Here is a 15,046-nt window from a genome sequence, read left to right as displayed (position 1 = left end):
TGCGCTTTTAACAAAAGATTGTCATTTCTCCTAACTAAAACGACAATCTCATAGTAATGTAGCTTATAACATGGACACGGAACTATTAAGTCAATCTATTCAGATTTAATGACATAATAGTTCCGTTTACCATAAGATTGTCGTCAAAGATATTCCCCCATGCGACCAAAGCGCTACCAGAATGTCGAGAACGCGTATATAACTAAATCTATCAAACTTCATTCGTAGATTCTGATAATCTTTAAACTTCCAAAATATGCCTCTTCCGTGGCCTAGAAACTATAGTTTTCTCTACAACACGGTTACGACCGATTTTGCAACATGTCTCGCAACATTGATCAAATATTCTCTAATCTACTTTGTAAACATAATTACAGCTAACTACTAGTTTGAGCCGTGGATTAACCAAACATAGTGGACAAATACGTGGGTCATTTTGCAGAGGACAAAGGGGCTGCGATCTCAGTTCATCACACTGGTTGAAAAATGAACAGGTAATAAATTTAGTATAAATAAAAAGTAAAATTGAAATAATATTAGCAATATTAATGAGTTAATCCTAAGCTCTAAAGAATGATTGACAACAAATCCATCGTGTATATAACCACACCGTAGAACGATTGCTATAAAATGTGATCGAACAATATTGAAACACAGGAAACGATGCACTTTTCACTTATTATTATCTAGCGCTACCAGCAAAAGAAACACATTATTTCCTTGTATTAGCTTCATGAAAAGTGCGAATTTGCAATTGCGCCAGATTTCTTTTCCAGATAGGAAGATGTCTCCAAAATAAAATAAATAGGCAGTGAATATGACTCAGTCTAACCTTAACTTAATTGCATATTGGTAAATTTGGCCAGTAACTCAAGTTTATCACAACAGGCCAATCCCAGAACCAACTATCAATATGACTTACAACGCCAACACACAGTAACCTGGTCCCGAATCCAAACGGGCAACTCACGGTAACCCCGACCAAACCCTTCTTTTATTTGGTTAGGTGATGTAAGTCTATTCGAAAAAGGTTAAAACACGGTGGAAATGCAGGGAAGTGCCATGCGTACAGTTTTTAATGCTGAGAGTTGTACAATAAAATCAGAGTACGTTTAATTAGTGAGAGTAAAGATTTTAACCAAATGACAAATTTATTCAAAAACAGGGTGCCAAAATATATGCATTATTATCTTTGCCATAACCACGATTGACATAAGAGACTTGATGACACTTTAGGTTGAGTGCCATTTACACGATGATTGGGACCATTACTCATTATTCCTATTCCTAACAATGGCCTACACAAAGGCTACATTGAATGTGTTCACAATTAAAGGTTCGTCCTTTGATTGACAAATATATTGCTATACAACCGAGTGGGTTCCCATAGACATTCCGTATTTCTATATACGTATGTAATTTTCGAGTCCTGTTGTGAAAGCTACATTGCAAAAGCAGCAAATGTTTCTTCAACTGGAAAATATTGTAATTTCCGTGCCTCACATCAAATATAAAATTCGTACTTAACAAAATTAAATTCAGTGGACTATAATCAGTTCATTTCAGTTCATGTTTTGGAAAATAAACGATTATAGCATATATATATATATATTTTTCACCAGTTATTTTAATCATAGTACAAATCATAAACGATAAAATATATTTATATTTTAAAATATATATATATATTTCATAGTATCACTCTCAATCAGGCATAGGCCAAACATGGTTCAGTAGAAGATTTCGGACTTCGTCAACTATATTATATCATATCAGATGCAGTACTGCATCGTCTTGCTTAAAATATCATTCCAACTTCCTAATGACTAAGAAACGAAGACGCTTTAATACGTAAGTCTATAAATTCGTGTTTAGAATTGCATATATACTTATTTCACAGTGATGGTTTTTAGGTTAATGGGCAAAGGCAGCCTAGGCAGCCTGCAAATAAATCAAAACGTATAAATAAATATCTGTCTTGCTAAATTTCTAATTCGTCACCCTATCGTTGTTAGTTAGTAAGACCTTGGTTATTTTCAACCCATCTCGAGCAAAAAAACGACAAAATCACTATTTTCATCGTCCGGTGGATGTTGTCATGGAGATGAGAAACTTCTTATTGGAATGTGCTTGCTTATTCTTTGACATAGATGTTGAAATAACTGACTGATAAATTTTAGAATTTTCGTATTCATCTGGGGAGAGACCAGCTGATAAACCGGAAATTCATATTGCAAACTACGGCCTGTCGCCAAGTTTCCTGTTCATATCAGGTATCTGAATCGAGCGGCGCTTACATGAATCACCCTGTGATCTCGACGAGTCGAACAATATTAGTTTTACTAACCGCGATGTGGGATGGGTGTGGTGTACCAGGCTTTGAGTGAAGGTTAGAAGGGGGGAGACTATTACGAAAAAAAGTTGACAAACACCTGATTCAGAAATTTTTCCAGGAATGGTCATTACCATAGACAGGGTAGGGTTATCAGAGGTGTGATGGCGAGTGAGTTTCTCAAAGCGTAGCGTCATGTACGGACATAGAATTAGAGTTAAATTCGGTGATGTTAGACTAACAGTTATAGACAAGGGCTAAAATGTTTCCTAGTATGTTAGATTTTTTTCATTTCAACTAGACATATTCGAACACAATAGCAAAAAACAAAGACTTCACGTACACAACTTGTGTAGCTGTCCTCGAATAAAGCAGCCCAATATGCCTCTGCGGAGGAGGGCATTCGAATGGGGCCATATAACCAACCCTACTAACACTCAACTACGGGGGGTATTGTGAACGCGGAGAAAGGGTTAATTGGAGTTCGTAGAGTAAAGGGGAATAAATTGTTATACATCTGCTAACCTGCTAAAACAACCCCCCCCCCCCCCCCACCCCCATATCAGGGTTCGGCAACCTTCTGTCACCCGTGGGCCAAAATTAAAGGTTGCACGTCATTGGCGGGCCGCACAGATTTTTAGAAAGTTAAAAACCGAACGAATGGCCGATGAATCCCATTTTTTCACACAGGTCAGAAGTTAAATTTTAAGCAGAGCTCGGAGACTGACCATTTGAATTAATTCTGCTCCATTAAACCCTTTACACTTCAATCAACTTTTCCGCGTTTTGTTGCCATTTGTCTAATTATAAGAAATTACAATGTAATTTAGTCTACACGTGTCTCAGAACAAAACAATCTGTTACGTAAAAAATATAATCGTCAAAACAGCTGTTTTCTTACTATAATTCAGCGAAGCGTCGCGGGCCCGATTATATTGCTCCGCGGGCCGGATCTGGCCTGCGGACCGTAGGTTGTCGACCCCTGCCCTATATTAAGGAAGGTACTAATTTTTAGATTATTAGAAATATTTTATTCAACATTTCTTTGTGAATTAAAATCATGTTGTGTGGCAGAACAAAAGGAAATGATAATATCTGCAAGCTCCTTCTGCTGTTTATTACTATCTTGAATCTCGGTAAGTAAAGGCATACATTTGTTATAATTGCAGTATGATTACAAAATAACTATCAACCTGAAACCGAAAATGTGAACTCTTCAGAATAGTACAATAGTCTTCAGAATAGTACAAAATATGATATTTTAACTCCGATTTAATATAAAGATAGACAGACATAAGTATTTTATGGATCTACCAGTTAACCGGGCTTCTGGACCAAATGTGAAATAAACCATAAATTGGTGCGATGCGTGCATTTGGATTCAAATCCAGTTTATCCCAGAACGCATGCCTAAATTTTCAAAGAATATATCAAGGGTTGATATTGCTTGGGGATAAGGTTGAGCCAATTTTAATTACATTCTACAGATCAAGTCAGGCGAGCTGAATTTCTCTTTGCCCAGGCCATATTTCTATATCCATTTTTGTTTAGTTTCGATAATCACAGTATATAATCAATTTTCAGTAATACCAGAAATATTAAAATTTATTTACAATGAAATTACGTTTCAGTTGAAAAAAATGAAGCAAATTCTTGTTCCTTGTTTAATGCTACTCAGTTAAAAGTATTAACGGAACAAAGCGGTTCAATTATTACAAAAGGGAAATTCAAGAAAGATGATGCATGCGGGTATACATTGTTAATTTCAAATTCAATCTACGGTTGTTAGATTTTGATAAAAATAATAGAGTTTTCCATCGATTTTTCTAAAACTTTATCAAATTTTGATAAATTCCATGCACCCGAATAAAATTCCAGGCCTTTGCTTTTGCTTCCTATCTTGAAGAAGTTTTGAAAATATAAGTCAAATATCTACTTCAGCTGTATAGTATAGGGTTGCCAACCGTCCTTTATTTCAAAGGACAATCCTTTAATTGAGCTTTTCTGTTCTTGTTCTTTTTAGCATTCAGAAAAGATGCCAATTGTCCTTTATTCTTTCCAACGTCGTGTTGCCCGATAGTTATAGTTAGGATGTAAGTTTCAGAATTTCGAATCGAAGCGATTCGAATCAACATCAATTCGAAGTAACTTAAGAAAAAAGGAGCTTGATTCTATTTGAAAAAAATTAATAGATAACACAAGGCAATTGCACGATACAGCGGCGTTGCCTTTATATCGACCAAAAGCGTTCATTATCCTTACGTTTACAGCATTCCAAAGCCGTGACAGTCGTTATATTTCTTATTGATAGCTGCTTTAGAGGAACCAATGGTTTCGCTCAGTTTTGTTCGACTATTTAAAATGCTACAAAGTTTCACGAATATTTTAAACGTTTCTTCAAATTATCTACATAATAATACTATAATAAAACATTATTGCTTTATACCTCAAAAACATGATGCTTCCCTCGATATCATTGCCTCTTAAAATTATGGCGCATACGGTACTAACGTTTATCATTTGGATGAATTTTGAAGGTCAATTTTAGAAGAAACAATTGCTATACACCCAATATTATTTTTAAACATAATTGTATGTAAGTAAATATGTAACTGAGTATACCTTTATGTAACAACAAATAAATCTCAGCCGTAATATATTTGGTAGTTGATACATCCATGCAGTCTGTTTTTCTAGTAACTTTCTTAATTCTTTAATCTCATTATTGCTATTTTATCAAAATTTATACTATATTTCTTCCAAATTTAAAGAACGTTAACGATAATATGATGACATACTAAATAGAATCAGATTCGGAAATATTCGAATCGGAACATTGTGATTCGAAATTCGATTCGTAAAAAAAATATTCGAAACTTACATCCCTAGTTATAGTACTGTGCTTGATATTGTTCCGTTCTTAAAAAATCGCCACCGTTTATGTATCTGCAAGCTTTTATTTATTTAGTTTAATTTCTCCTTGGTCCGGCTCAAATATCCAAAGAAATAACAATTTTATTAACATTGTTTGGGTCAGTGTCAAATAAACATTAAATGAAAAACACATAAAGATTGTTTTAAAATTTCTTTTTAGCTTGTATATAATTTTTATTTCATTGTTTTATATTGTTCTTTACTTCAAGTTACAATATAAATGGTGACGGTAATCTATGTCCTTTATTGAAACTTTTCAAAGATGACAACCCTAGTTGTATAGGGAAAATTTTTTCTTTGCCATGAATAAAATAAAAGTTTACGTTGATCAATAAACTCGATTTTGCAAATATTTTCTACCTGGATCATGAGATGATCATCTCCTGTGAACTTTCGATTTCTAAACTCAGACAGTTACAAAACTCGGAAGCAAAAGACCAACAGCAAAACTGATGAGTTTTTAAGTGTTACATTATTTTGAAAGTATCTTATGTTTCAATATTTTTAGATGGAATTTACCACAGATCGGGAATGACAAATTGCTGTTTTTGAATCTGACTCACGTCTTCGTCTATCGCGATAATCAACATAAGTGTGGAGATGTTGCCGCCCGACTAACAATGCCTGATGGTAAGGTGTTATGAATACAATAAGATGTTTTGCCAGGATATATTTACCCAAACCTCGTTGAATACATTTTTGAAGTCGACTGGAGTTTTATTGAAAGTCTACGAGAAAACCCCCGTAGTCTGTCTGGCAGAGTCCAGGGTACTCACGACACTTTGTTAAAATAACCTGATGTTTTGAGTAGGTTGCAAATTTGGATTCCTAGTATTAAAATAGATCTATAATTTTTCGTTATTCAAATAAAACTAGCATATGTTAACATAACACCCCACTTATTACAAATCACCGAGTTAATTATTAATTTGATCAGATTTTACCAAAGATTTTGATTAGAATTGAACTTTTTTTAAATCGATGTATTTTGTGGTTACAAAGTGTGCTTAGGATATATAATCTGCTAAATACCTTCACTGAAAAATCATTTTGTATATATATCGTCTTATTTCTATAATGATGACCGGAGGAGTTTCACACCATATATTGCTATTTTGATCAAATTGTTTAAATGATACAACTATTTGATAATATTAACCCAAATATGTTCCAGGTGTAACTAGTAACCAGACAATTGAACACGTTCTACCAATTGTTGCTGTCGCTCTTTTCTTTGATAAAATAACCTCATGTTTTGGGTAGGTCGCAAATTTGGATTCCTCTGCCTTCCACATTTTCAGAAGTTAAACGAGGGCGCTATTTTGTAGTTTTATTCTGGTATAGTATTTAGTACTCCAGACACTTTTTTCATTTTTTAAATAACTTTGCATGTTCGCAAAAAGTTGTAAGAATGGCCATGTAAAAATGGCCAAATAACTTTACACTGAATCAAGATTAAAAATGCTGCATTCACATAACGATTACAGGTACTTATGAGTGTTCTTTGTTACAACCTAAGTGTTTCATATACAACTATAATTCGGTATCCGATAATTGCCTAAGACATGTGTCACACGGACATTCCATGAATTGCCACAACGGCCCGCTAGCAAACTCAACACCAAAAATCGTTTTTGAAAACAGCGGTGTTATAAATCTTGATGACTGGACAGGATTTAATATGGATTATCAAATTTTAGATTGTAAAAGTAAGTTTGTAAGTTTATTACTTATTGTTATTATATGTATTGCATCATACACGCTTTTTTGCGGCTTTTTCATGATATGAGGAGGAACACTTTACGTCTAAATAATCAGTTTATATTAAAAATTTCCAAAATTCGTAATAAAAACTCAAAATAAATATTTAGATGATGTTGGTTTTAAGGAGTTTACGAGGGCTACCATTACCACTACAAAATCCGCCGTTACCAGCTCTTCACACGGTAGTCAAATACATGTTACAGCATATACAGGTATTTACTATTTTACGAATATTTAATAACATAAATTATATACAACGGCTAGTTTTTTGGCAGACGAAATGATCAATTATGTTATGATCATAAATTTCATGAACATTGGGGATTTTAAATTTATAAATGCAGTATAGACATGCTCTGGGTAGACGGGTAGTAAAATGGGTAGACGGAAAGTCAATTGTCGGCCTCGACACAAACTTGCAATAAATACAGCTCCACGTTTATGGACGCAGTGCAAATTAAATTTGGTCGAATAGAACAGACGTAAATACATGACATATTTTCTCAAATTTCGAAAGCGAGTGTATAGTTAGCGATAAGAATTTTCATAGAAGGTAAACACTGAAAATTGGTTGGGAAAGTCTTGAAGTAAGGACCACAAAGAAGCATGCTAACTTACTGCTGATTTTCATGCGCGAGAAACGCAGGTCAAATTCCCCGTTGAGAAATGAGAATCGCCATATAGCAGAGTGTTATTGATTTCTATAATAACAGGAGGTTTTAACCACTAAACTGAAACGAGTGGGGGGGGGGGGGGGGGGGGGGGGGGCTACTTTTGTTGGTTCTATGATTATACCTAGCTATCTGATTTTTTCTTATTTGCTTTAAATATAAAATCGCAAGTATCGATATTTTGTTTTAAAACATCAATCCCATGAGAAGATTCTTGGAAAATTACCCAATCATTGTTAAACACTACTCGGAGAAGAAATACTATCAACGTCACAGCGACCGAAAATCGTTCGGCTCATTCCCCTACCACATTTGCAGGTAAGTTTTGAACCTATAAAAACGAAATATATATATGGGTATATGCTCCTGGCTCTGGTAAGATTTTTTGCAAATATTAAAATTCCGATGACAAATATCACGTTACCAATTGCGTGTTTGAAAAATTTAAAAAGATCAATAATTTTTTGTTACCCAAATAAAACTATCATATGTCAACATAACACCCCACTACTACAACTCATTGGGTTAATTATTAATTTTATCAGATTTTCCCAAAGATTTTGATTAGAATAGAACTTTTTTCGTGGTAACAAAGTTTAATTGTATATACAATCTTCTTGAATACATTCTCTAAAAAATGTTTTTGTATATTTTGTCGCCCTATTCTCCAACGATGACCGGAAAAAGTTTCACAGCATATTTTGCTATTTTAATCAAATTGTTTAATTAATAAAATTATTTAATAATATTAACCCAAATATGTTCCAGGTGTAACTAGTAACCAGACAATTGAACACGTTCTGCCAATTGTTGCTGTCGCTCTCTTAATCATTGTTGTTGTCATATTGATTGTTGTTCTGCTCAGAAAACACAGGTGAACTGCTACGACGTACACTTGTCTCTAATTAGTATCGTCTACAAACACTCCTCCTTGAAAATGAATTTTTCTTCCAAAAGTTTGGATAGTTTGTTATTTAAAACAAAGTACGTTCTCTTATATCTGAAGGTTTTCATATTGATCACAAAACAATTTTGAAACATAGGACAAGTTATGTGATGTGAGAGACACTTCTCTTCTGATTAACGTTAGAGTCTGGGCTACATTTAAAACAGATTTGCCATTTATTTTGTTCATTTTACAAAATTACTACAGTTTGGGTGAGGGTTCCAGTGACGATAACGGTTTTAATACATACAAGAAAGTCATGATAATATAATTTTCAGGAATAAACCGGCGACACCATTACAAACTATAGATGTTGCGATTTCAACCAAACCACAAAATCAATACTCGTCTCTGGAAGATATGAGGAATGCCTCATTGCCTCAGGATGAATCGCCAGCTATAAATTCGAGTGTAAATGAAGCGCATGATGGATATGATACTTTACATTCTAGTGGTGAGAAAAAAAATATGGTGAACTTTCCCAATCTTGTAACACTGCTTTAATTTGAGACAAAATTTTCACATTGCGTATCGTACAAAATACCATACTTGCCCGTAATGCAAAACAACATTTCACAAAAAAGCGGCCAGAACTGAAACCTCGTCGAAAACCTGTGCACATTCAATACCAAATTGACAATCACGCAAGAAGCAAATTATTATAATTATAAACACAATTAATATAAGATATAATAGTAATATATATAGTATGACCCAATTAGGCATTTCGTATTTTGTAATAAAATGACAATTCTTTTTTCAAGGTCATTCTGATCAAATACCCACTTATGCATCAGTTGTTAGGAAGAAGTTTCCTGCAAAAGAGAATACATCGCCTTCTCAAAATACATATGATTATCCTACCCGTGACGCTTCTTTCAGTGATGCAGTTCAAGAAGGTAGTAATGAATATCAAACGGTCGACTTGAGTCCTCCTTCCTATGACGATGCGGCGCCTGCTTATAACAGACTGGATTCCTCAAATATGTTCGATGAGGATGTGACAAACGATTATGCAACGATGGGTGGACAAAACCCACAAGCATTTCACAGAGAAGAAATGCGCTCAATTCGTGTTATCGATCCAATAACAAATAATGAATCAATTTATGCTGATATGAGCGGTCCTTTACCAGAGCTTACAGAAAATGAAGAGGGTGATGACGAAATTTTTGACTCTGATGAATTTGAAACAGACAGTGATTCTGATACGACTACAACGTATTCGGTCGTTAGACATAAATCTAGAAAACCTACCACGAAAAAGAAGATATGAATATATATTAGGTTAACGGTGTTTACCGAAACCACTGCCATCATAATGGATAATATCACGATATAAATATCAGGATATATCATCTGTGTATATTATACTGTGTCGATTTTGATTGGCACCAAATGTGGACTTTATTCATGTATCATTTTACTCATGCAAAAACTAATCTTTATCGAGAATGTTATTCATTTTTTTTTTATTATATATACTTGAGTCCAATTAAACTCTTAACTCATGCTCCATTTATTACTTATCAATGTGCAAAAGATTGAATGTACCGACGTGTATTTTAAAATCAATTTTGCAAATGTACGTTCATCAAATGACTTCGAACAGATTCGAAAATTTTGATCGAAAACATTTTCTGTTTCTACAGAAAGCAGACATAAAGATATATTATATAGTGTTTGTTCTGAACCATAGCATTTGCTAACTCAATTTAATGACTTGTATTACGTTACGCAGCCAAATATATTACATCTCAGAAGATGTAACTACATTTTGAATGCAAAACATTATTGAATCTGAATATCTGAAAGTATGATGTTGTTTGATTCTATAGAAATTTTTGTTTAGATATTGGGCGAAAAAATAACATTTTGTTTAAGGTATATGTTAGAAGTTTTTACTGTTCTTATGAGGATGTATTAAATTTCAACAACGCTGTAGCCACGTCATTTAACACAATACTAAAGAACTTATAATGTGATGAACAAAATAATTTGAATGAGCAATATCTCCGGAGAATTACAAAAGAAAATATGACTAAACTATATTATGAATAAGGCATCACCGATAACGATCAAAGTATACAAACTATGCGTGAATCACTATTGTACCGAAAAATTCAGTTGGCCACTTTAAAATCATTTTATCAAGTATGTTGTAAATCAGTATGCATATCGATCATGAGGACACAAAAATTATATGCAAATTGCACCAAATTTACTGAGTGAGTATCAATGATTCAAAATTGGTGTTCTATTGAAATCGTTGGTTGTAGGGCACAACAAAAAGGACATACAAGAACTTGTCTGTACAACCAAGCCAACCTTATACATGAAAATCAGCGTAAAATTTGTGGATAGTAGATGAAATTTTAATTGCCATATTTTGAAATGTTATGGCAATTACTATTACCCTAATAAAACAGTGGGCTATTCAGCAATATTAATCATTTCCATGCCCATAAACTTAATTGAATCACTTTAAACATGACGAAACGTTTTAGGCATGCGGGTTTAGACGTTTTGTCGGACCAGCGCTTTTCAAATGTACCTATAATATTATACAAGATTACACCCAAAACAGAATAGATGTAATAGAGGTTCAAGGTCGCAAATAAAAACGCAAAACAAACCAGTTTATACCATGCATGACGTTACGTACAAACAATTTTAATAGTAACATGGTGTTGGATATACTACAATTTCTCAAATAATAGATAAAGCTAGTAAAGTAAAACAATAGATAGCCTACATTGCATTTAGGCAAATAGGCAATAGTATAACTTTTTATAAAAGTGCTGAGAACTATCTAACGTGACAAAATATATATGAATTAGTTGGAGAAATATTCATTACGATATAAACACAAAGCCGTCCAAATGGAACATCAACCGTCGTACTTTTTTTAGAATAATATTGACACAACCGTATACGTATAGCGATCAAGTGTTTTAAATAAGCATTATATTATAATGCATGATAGCATCACCAACTAAATGGTCATAATGGGTGTATCTGCTATTTCCGTAGATTGCTAATCAATCGAGTAAAATACGCCAAAATGTTCCATGTCATACACTCCACTGCTATATTTCCGTGCACAATAGCTTCATGTTTCCGAGGCTTCTTTGATTGTCACCTTTGTCTTGGGAACAAAAATAACCTATTCAACATGGTATTTTGCTTTGTCTGAATTGTTTCGCGGATGTTTAGAATTTTTCAAAACTGACTGAAGAAAATGTCAGGCTATGGCAGGTAAGGTTAGTAATACAAATTCAACATTAATATCGTAGAAAAGATTGCAAGGATCATTGCAACAATTATGAAATGAATTTTGTATCTGGATTCTACTTCGGGGTGAGATTAGTTATTTATCGGTGTAAGATTTTGCAAAACTATCCTTGAATTCTGGACGATCGAAAATTATGCAAAATCATTCAAACTTATCATATATATTCTTGTTATGGATAGGGGTGGAAGGAGAGGAAGATATATGGGAAGAGGCGGTGGACACACTAGCGAGCAAACATGGGAATCATTGGGCATGGCTACAGACAAGTCACCGAGCAGCAATGCATACATGTAAGTGATTGCAAGAGATTGAACGTATTGTTTCACGTATAGTTCTAGAAATATTTCGCCTAAGTAAAGTCACATAAAAGTATAATCAATACGACGTTGTAATACCTGTGATAAATAATAAAAGCAAAAATAGTCAGAATGGTACCATTTGATCTCTTACTATTATGTGCGACACTCGAGAATTGATAATATATAAAAAATATATATACCATCGATAGGCTTAAGTTATTCACACGTCAGACTAAGTAGTGTCAACAATACATAATAAAATGTCGATGCACATGTTAAAAAGTTAGAAACCACTGTAAACCGGTAGTTTAGGTTTACTGCATTTTGCGAAATTTTATTCAATCTAATGCTGCTGGAAGATTGAATATATGTCTTCAAATCAGGGGGAGGGGTGGTGGAAGAGGTGGCCGAGGTAGTCATCATAGCGTACCTGTGAAAGACGAAAGGAAAGCGACTCCACCTAATGATAACGCTGTAGATGTAGACCAAGAACGTGATGCTAGTAAATTGTAAGTTTCAGTCATATTGTCCATCATTATTTTTTTGCCTTTTTATTTCAACTTGTCTGTTACAAACAATTTTCTAAGTTTGTTTTCTCCTTTCATTCAATTGCTGATTGATAAAAGCTCAATGTAGAAATTTTTAAATGTTTTCAACAACTAACAATTAATTCAATCTTATACCTGTTCAATTAAAAAAAAATTCAATTTCAAAAATAGAAATAGAGGTGGTGGAAGAGGCGGTGGTCGGGGAGGTTCACACAGAGTTCCCCCCACAGAATCAAGAGACCAGGAATTTGATGAATATATAAAGTGGTGAGCCTACGTATTGTTGTTTAACTCTAACTAATACCCTTATATACAAAGCAATTATATACTTTTATATACTAACGCAAATTAATATGTCAACTAATATGTAACTACAACGTCACAATAAAACGTCACAATAGACTCAGCCTCCGAAATGAGGTATACATATGGAAAGATGGCTGATATGCCTCAAATGTGACTGTAAAATACCAAAATAATCCGCCATGATTTTAATATTAAATCTAAGTTTTAAAAGTTAGGATGAGGAAAATAGTAAAAAAATATTGTCACTGAATATAATAATTCCGTATGATTGTTACCTGTTTGAAAATGGACTTATTTGGGGCAAAGATGTTGATCACCGCCTGAAATAAATATATCGTAAGTCAGTGGCGGGCAGTTATGTGATTTTACCATTATGTGGCTGACGGCAATTAATCCTATTTAGCCAAACATTGCATTTGCAATCGTGAAGCATACTCGAGATCAACCCCCAATAACCTGTTTTTATACATAAACAAAACAGTATAATTTTGAAAATAAAACCAGGCGTAGGGGTATAAACCTCAGAAGGGGAAGAGGCTGGGGTGAGCGCGTTGTCTGGGACCAGGATCGGAGAGGATGGCCCCCAGTTAGAAACGATATTCCAGACCATCGAAGGCCTTACATTTTACGGTAAGCTTTCATTTTCTTGTTTCAAAGGGCTTAGATTTTATGTATCAAATTCACCTGTTAGGTTCGAACGATTACTCCGTCTTTCCTATTTATTTCTGTGTTGTTCTCTGAGACTCAAATCAGAAACCAGCATGCTTGAGAAATAAACTTGGCGGAGGAAGATGCATTTCAGCCGCATAGATGTTGTGATCTACATACATTCTACATAGAGGCAATTGAATTTGGGGCCCGATTTCTCATATGTATGCGACACTGATAAAAATTAAATAAATGTACTATATGTTTGTTCTCTAAATTCACACTATCATGATTGAATACAGTAACAGAACTTTATAATGAAGTATGGTATGTTCAATTTATTTTAAATCTATCATATCAGCAATTGATGTCGTCCAATAGCTGGCCATAAGTTAACAAAGCCAGTGGTCTCGTATTCAGCAGAATGATTTACGTACCCATCACCAAGCTCGGCATCTGCATTTATCTGTGCAAGCTGAATCTTAAGCTTTCAAAATTATACAGCGTAAACATAAAATAAAAAGTATTGCTGAATATAATATTGCTTTCCGTAGGGGCAGAGGTGGGTCCAGACGCGGAAGAAGTGGGTTTGGCCGAGGAGGTGGTAGAATTCGTTATGAAGGAAAAGAACAAAGGTGGTAGCAATTAGGCATATAATAGAATATCAACACATCGGTTCCTCTTGTTTTGTAATTTTGAAAATATTATGCTTCATTTAGTTTGATTTGATAGTATTCTCTTCTGCAAACTTTTCATGCACATTTACTTAAGATAACTTGTATATATGATACAACCATCAGATTGCTGTAATTAATAAACCTTGCTGGTCATATGCTTGTTTATTGACTATATAAATAGAAGATGTTCCTGAAAAAATTATGAATTTTTGTTTGAACTGGTACCACGGCATGTTGCAACAGTTTTTTTTTAATATCTGTGGACATATATCTTCATAATATCAAAAAACAATATTAACCTAAATATAATTTTTATAGTTGCTTGGAATGCATATTTATTCATCAGGCCAAAGGAGGGTTGCCATGTCGTAATATCGCTTTCTAGTAACAACGCCACGACTTGCAGTCTGGATAAGTCGAGCTAGATTTTTTCAGTACCTCAAATAACTTTCTTTCGATTATCAATAATATATATATATATATATATATATATATATGACTTACCATATTCCTTGTCGACGGTGTTGGTAATCGAGCAGTAGACTGCGTTTGAGTAGAGTTGTAGCTCATTATACGTTCACCGAAGAAAAATATCACTGGGCAACTGTATTTTATTAAATAGCCCA

The 15,046-nt window shown here is 34.0% G+C and overlaps 2 protein-coding genes across 3 annotated transcripts; both read left to right on the top strand.

The window, feature by feature from the left end:
* The first annotated feature begins 3,285 nt into the window (after nucleotides 1–3,285).
* LOC120328388 (uncharacterized) lies at nucleotides 3,286–10,499 on the top strand. Of its 2 annotated transcripts, XM_039394857.2 has the most exons (9): nucleotides 3,286–3,468; nucleotides 3,964–4,081; nucleotides 5,775–5,896; nucleotides 6,754–6,975; nucleotides 7,138–7,242; nucleotides 7,912–8,019; nucleotides 8,470–8,575; nucleotides 8,926–9,101; nucleotides 9,412–10,499. In XM_039394857.2, exons 1-9 carry the CDS (start codon nucleotides 3,393–3,395, stop codon nucleotides 9,921–9,923), a joined length of 1,545 nt encoding a protein of 514 aa, XP_039250791.2. In that variant the 5' UTR covers nucleotides 3,286–3,392; the 3' UTR covers nucleotides 9,924–10,499. The 2 variants fall into 2 exon arrangements, with proteins under 2 accessions (XP_039250791.2, XP_077970696.1); XM_078114570.1 differs by lacking the exon at nucleotides 3,964–4,081 and having other exon boundaries at nucleotides 3,370–3,468.
* Nucleotides 10,500–11,839: 1,340 nt separating this feature from the next.
* Nucleotides 11,840–14,645, top strand: LOC120328895 (uncharacterized). The gene is made up of 6 exons (XM_039395460.2): nucleotides 11,840–11,905; nucleotides 12,122–12,232; nucleotides 12,625–12,750; nucleotides 12,961–13,056; nucleotides 13,600–13,725; nucleotides 14,298–14,645. The coding sequence occupies exons 1-6, from the start codon at nucleotides 11,889–11,891 to the stop codon at nucleotides 14,383–14,385; spliced, it is 564 nt and encodes a 187-aa protein (XP_039251394.2). The 5' UTR covers nucleotides 11,840–11,888; the 3' UTR covers nucleotides 14,386–14,645.
* The last annotated feature ends 401 nt before the right edge of the window (nucleotides 14,646–15,046 follow it).

The sequence above is a fragment of the Styela clava genome, chromosome 7, assembly GCF_964204865.1.
Source record: "Styela clava chromosome 7, kaStyClav1.hap1.2, whole genome shotgun sequence".
NCBI lineage: Eukaryota > Metazoa > Chordata > Ascidiacea > Stolidobranchia > Styelidae > Styela > Styela clava.
This window is presented reverse-complemented; position numbering and strand designations above follow the sequence as displayed.

Excerpts from the sequence above, each read along its gene's own strand:
- LOC120328895 (XM_039395460.2), top strand. Across the intron at positions 13,057-13,599 it reads TTTGATGAATATATAAAGTG|GCGTAGGGGTATAAACCTCA; the intron begins GTGAGCCTACGT and ends AAATAAAACCAG. Across the intron at positions 13,726-14,297 it reads CGAAGGCCTTACATTTTACG|GGGCAGAGGTGGGTCCAGAC; the intron begins GTAAGCTTTCAT and ends TGCTTTCCGTAG.
- LOC120328388 (XM_039394857.2), top strand. The coding sequence starts at position 3,393 with ATGTTGTGTGGCAGAACAAAAGGAAATGATAATATCTGCAAGCTCCTT. Across the intron at positions 5,897-6,753 it reads CCGACTAACAATGCCTGATG|GTACTTATGAGTGTTCTTTG; the intron begins GTAAGGTGTTAT and ends TAACGATTACAG. Across the intron at positions 8,576-8,925 it reads GTTCTGCTCAGAAAACACAG|GAATAAACCGGCGACACCAT; the intron begins GTGAACTGCTAC and ends TATAATTTTCAG.